The sequence below is a fragment of the Microtus ochrogaster genome, chromosome 5, assembly GCF_000317375.1.
Source record: "Microtus ochrogaster isolate Prairie Vole_2 chromosome 5, MicOch1.0, whole genome shotgun sequence".
Classification (NCBI taxonomy): domain Eukaryota; kingdom Metazoa; phylum Chordata; class Mammalia; order Rodentia; family Cricetidae; genus Microtus; species Microtus ochrogaster.
In genome coordinates this window covers 95,266,327-95,271,320 of record NC_022012.1, presented here as the reverse complement: position 1 = coordinate 95,271,320, position 4,994 = coordinate 95,266,327, and the positions used below count along the sequence as shown (strand labels likewise).

The window sequence follows — 4,994 nt, the reverse complement described above, 5'->3', positions numbered from 1 at the left end:
GGCTCACAACCATCTGTAATGGGGTCTGGTGCCCTCTTCTGGCCTTCAGGCATATACACAGACAGAATATTGTATACATAATAAATAAATAAATATAAAAATAAATAAATAAAGACTAGGGTAGGCAGTTTGATTTCGTGGGAAAAGCACCTGCGTTTGATCCTCAAGATCTACCCCTGGAGAGAGCCACCTCTTGAGAGTAGGTCCTGACCTCCACACACGGGGCCGCAGGTGTGCATGTAGGGTCACAGGTCCAAGCCCACTTCCAGGCTTGAAAACCTACCAAATCCCACCAATGCCTGAGCCTCAAAACCCACCAGTCCCTGGGCTTGGCTTGAAATCTCACAAATCTCCACCCTGGAAATCCCCACCTTGGAAAACTCCATCCCCAGGAAACCCCATATAAGTCTGTCTCCTTGGTGTCCTGCTGCTTCTCGCCCAAGCAAACGCAGTCACCTGCTTGTGTCTCGCCCCATAAATCTCCTGTGTGAAGTTTATTGTGCGCTGTGACTTTGTGATATTCCCTGGCTCCCGACAGCCAGGATGCCTTTCCCTTCAGAGCTGCAACACTTGCATTGGAACCTTGCACACACACACACACACACTTGCATTGGAACCCGCACACACACACACACACACACACACACACACACACACAGAGCTGCAACACCTGCACTGGGGAAGCCTTTCCCCCCGAACTGCAACACTTACAGTGCCTCACACACAGTAAATGTAGACAAGTGTTTAAGAGAATGAAGTGCTCTAAACTGCAGCGTCGTCACCACGGAAGGCTGACATTTTGTCTTAAGTACTGTAGTTTCTCCTTTGTTCTTCCTCCTCCCCACCTGCCGATTGTTGAAGGTCTTTTTGTTTTTGTTGTTTTATTGTGCCAGGGTCTGCGTGGCCTTGGCTCTTCTGAAACCTGCTAAATAGAACAGACTAGCTCCATTCTCATGGAGATCCGCCTGCCTCTGCTTCCTGAGTGCTGGGATTACAGGCTTTGGCTACTATGCCTGGTTCACACTGGTGTACTGAGACGGTAGCTTCCTACTTACCCTACACCGGCTTCAGAGTCACCCTCTCTTGTGTTTATATCACAGGCATGTGCGACCAAACCTGCCCCGTGTATTTCTAAGTCTGTTGTGATAAGCACGGGGATAGAACCAGGGCCTCACACAAGCTAGGCCAGCAGTGCCCAGCTCAGTGCAGGCCTGAGTTACTTTTTAAATCCTGTTTAAGCAGTTTTACTAGGATACAAAGAACATCCCATAAGGTAGCGTGGTCAGAGTCTGTCCGTGAATGTAATATGTGCTGGCTATGCTGCAGTCCAATGGGAAACACAGCAAAGCAGAAGGAGCAGACAACAGCTGTGGTTCAGAAAGCAGCAGAGTTGAGCGAGTTCCTGAGAGGAGCGACTCGCCTAGGATTCCAGCAAAGTCTCCCAGGAAGTTCCCCTTTTCTGTGGACCGATTCCTACCCCTTTTCTACCGCTCTCTTGGCCTTCCAGCCACAGGACAACCTGACACCATGCTGCCCACAAAGCAGACTCCCTACTGACTGGTAGTCCCTCCTCCACTGTCCTCTGTCCTATCCTCTGTGCAGAGACCAGGGACAGGAGGCAGGTTTGAAGGGTTGGCATTTTCCAGAGTGTTTTGCTCTGTGAAATGTGGAAGACTGGCATCTTCTGATGCCATGAAGCTGACACAGTGGACCTGTTAGCCACCAAACCTCTGTCCACCCATGTTGCCACTCTTCCTACAGCTGCACCAAGACACCCATCCATCTATGCAGCAGAACCTTCTGCACCCAAGTCCTCCACATGCCTCCTGGTTTGAGCTTCTTGTCACACTGTCACCTGGCACCTATATTAGGACTTGCTGAATGGTTCCTGGATAAATTCCCTGGAATATAGGAGATCGGAAAGAGCCAAGGATAAGAAAGGCCCTGGTGGGCTCTGAACAAGGGGCCTCTGGCTCAAACCACTTCTCCTGTGGGGTCTGTGGGTCTTAATCCTCCCAGGCAAGTTTCACACTTGGGGGGCCAGTTTTTCAGCTGAAGTGAATCACTTTGCTCCACAGCCTTTGTTTGATATCACCCAAGAAAAACATGCATGGTGCAGCCAGAAGAAGACAATCCATTACCTGACCAAAGGTCCAGGGCTTCTCTTTGATTTGTTTGGCGAAACCCATGTAAATGTAGCCGGTATCATTAAGGATGTACTCTGCCCGCTCCTCCTCACTAGGCATGTAAACGCTATCATCTGAAGCAAGACAACACACATGTGGGTTACTGACTACCCGTGAGATAGAGGCAGGTTTCCCATAGGGCTGAGAAAACAACTATTGGGGAATAGGTACAGGAAGCAGGAAGGGTCACAGCAATACACTGTACACTGGAAATACAAACAGCCAGGTGTAGTGGCCTTTGACACACGCACTTGGGAGGCAGGGGGGTCTCTATGAATTTGAGGCCAGACTAGTCTACACTGAGAGAGTTCTAAGACAGCCAGAGCTACATAGGGAGACTCTTGTCTCAAAGCAAAAACAAAAACAAAATTTAAAACAATGAAGAACTTCCAAAAGGACATCCTGAGCCAGGTGCACGGCTCTTTCAATGGAAAAATGTGAGTAAATTTGAACATAAGGAAATTATGATGAAGTATAATTCATAAACTGGTTGGTGGTGGCACATGCCTTTAATCCCAGCACTCGGGAGGCAGAGGCAGGCAGATCTCTGTGAGTTCGAGGCCAGCCTGATCTACAGAGTTAGTTCCAGGACAGCCAGGGCTGTTACACAGAGAAATTCTGTCTTGAAAAACAAAAACAAAAAACCAAAGAGAGAGAAAGATAAAGTTAAAATTAAAAAAATAAAAATTTAAAATAAAAATGAGTAACATTTGAATAAAGGCTCAAGGGTAGCCAGGAAGGGATGATCTGAGAAGAGCCAGGTGTGAAGACAGGAGCCCCTGTGGCTCCCAGCAGCCTCTGGGCAGGGCTGTAGTAGAAGCTGGCTGGGTTTGGCAAAGCAGTTAGGATGAGCTGAAATGGCAGAAAAAAACATGCGTTCTGAGCTTGGCCACCAGAGAATCTTCTAGGCAAGCAGCAACTGTGCCTGGATCATACCGGTCAGCGAGTCTGAGAGGGCCCCTAGAGCAAACAACAGCTTGGGGGCTCGGCACGGGTACTCCTGGTTGTGTCACGTGAGGTCTGTGAGGGGGGGGGGGGCACACACTCCACAGCACAGCTGAACTCCTGAGTTACCTGCACACCATGGGTTGAAGAGAAGGAAGAATATTCCACCTTTACTCTCATTCACCTTCAGGTAATACTTCCCCACCATGGCGTCGGCAGCGCTGATGACAGCCAGTGTGACCTGCATGGAACATGAGACATGCACACGCGTTCTTCCCTGACTCAGCTCTGAATCCTGGGAGCTCCCCACCCCTTTCGCTCCTGCATGCAGACAGGGCCACCTCCCAGATCATAAGGCAGATCCTGTGGCTGTGACGTCAGGAGTCTGATCTAGCACCCAGGGCTCCAAGAGGCAAAGCAAATGTCAGCTCCTGCTCTCTGCGGGGCATGGGTGCTGCTCAGCAGTAGAACACTTGCCTAGCATGCTGGAAACCCTAGGTCACATTCAACCCTGCAGGGCCTGACGCATCTTCAAGGGCACCCAGACTGCCTTCCAGTGCTTTAGGGTAGGTAGTGACCGGGTGGAGAACTAAGACATAGACATCACTGTACCTACAGCTGCACTAAGAATTTTACTAAGCATCATTACACACAACCCAGGGGCTTCTAAACCTATGAGATACTTGCTGTTACAGGTACCTTCTAGGAGCAACGGCCCTGTCTTCCACTAGCTGAATGGCATTGACTACTTGCTCAATTTCTCTTGTGCATAAGTTTCCTTGCTTGAAAGTTTGCTGACTCCTCCCTCTCCTGGAGGTGGTTGTGGGACTTAAACAGGCAACACAAACCAAGGCAGTAAGAAGGAGAGTGAGCCTTCTGGAAGGCAGGATGTCCTCTCTCTCAACCCCCAGTGGCATATGGCTGCCTTGATTAGGGGCCGTTCTGTGAGAAAGTGTTCCGCAGCTGACAGAGCTCTCAGCTCCTGAGCAAAGTCTTTCCTGTTGGGTCCCAGCACAGGCTAGAACCCTCACTCACCATCGTTCCTTACCAAGCAACACAGGAAGCCCAGCCTTCCATGGTACCAGTAATGTCAGACACCCTGATCTATACAGGGTCTTACAGACATGTTCACATGTTTAAAATTTTAAAGAAAGGCTGGAGAGATGGCTCATCGGTTAAAGACTCGTACTGCTCTTGCAGAGGACCCAAGTTCAATTCCCAGGACCCATGTCAGGCAGCTCACACTGCCTTTAACTCCAACTCTAGGGGATTCAGTGCCTTGGGCGCCTGACTCACATATAAATATCACAGGCACACACACACACACACACACACACACACACACTTGATTAAAAATAAAGAAAATATATATCCTTTTTAAAAAAAATCCCATTTTTTAAAAAAATTTACTTCCTTCATGCTATAAAAAATAAGTAATTTTAAACAAAAAATATTAAACAATATCTTTTGAGTGAAGAAACTTAGCCCATCCCCCTCCCATTCCCACCAGCTCCATGACCCAGACTGCGGTTCCTAGGAAGGAGACTAAGCTCAGACCTCCCCTAGAGAGGCCATCATGAGTTCCTGAAGAGCACAAAATGCTGCTGCAGAGAGGAAACTGAAGCCCTGGTTCCCGCCTGAAGGGAAGGAAGGAAAAGAGGCTGGAGGGGGGGGATGCTGAAGACCAGGGCCCTCTAAATCTTGGCATTAACTTAGCAGTGGAATCTGTAGGCTGTGCCTGAAGGAAGAAGTCATAGACTAGTTCAGGGGTCTAGCTAGGAGCGCGGACAGCTGGGGGGACAGCTGGGGGACAGCTGGGGGACAGCTGGGGGGACAGCTGGGGGGAAAGCTGGGGGGACAGCT

General features: G+C 49.4%; 1 protein-coding gene across 1 annotated transcript in view; it reads right to left on the bottom strand.

Moving 5' to 3' along the window:
* Positions 1-4,994, bottom strand: part of Tgm4 (transglutaminase 4) — a 34,979-nt gene that overhangs the window by 22,484 nt on the left and 7,501 nt on the right. Inside the window, exons 5-6 of the mRNA XM_005348154.2 lie at positions 3,261-3,372; positions 2,142-2,260 (exon numbers count right to left, since the gene is read on the bottom strand). Coding sequence (XP_005348211.2) covers positions 2,142-2,260; positions 3,261-3,372 — 231 coding nt within the window. The remainder of the gene's footprint in view (positions 1-2,141; positions 2,261-3,260; positions 3,373-4,994) is intronic.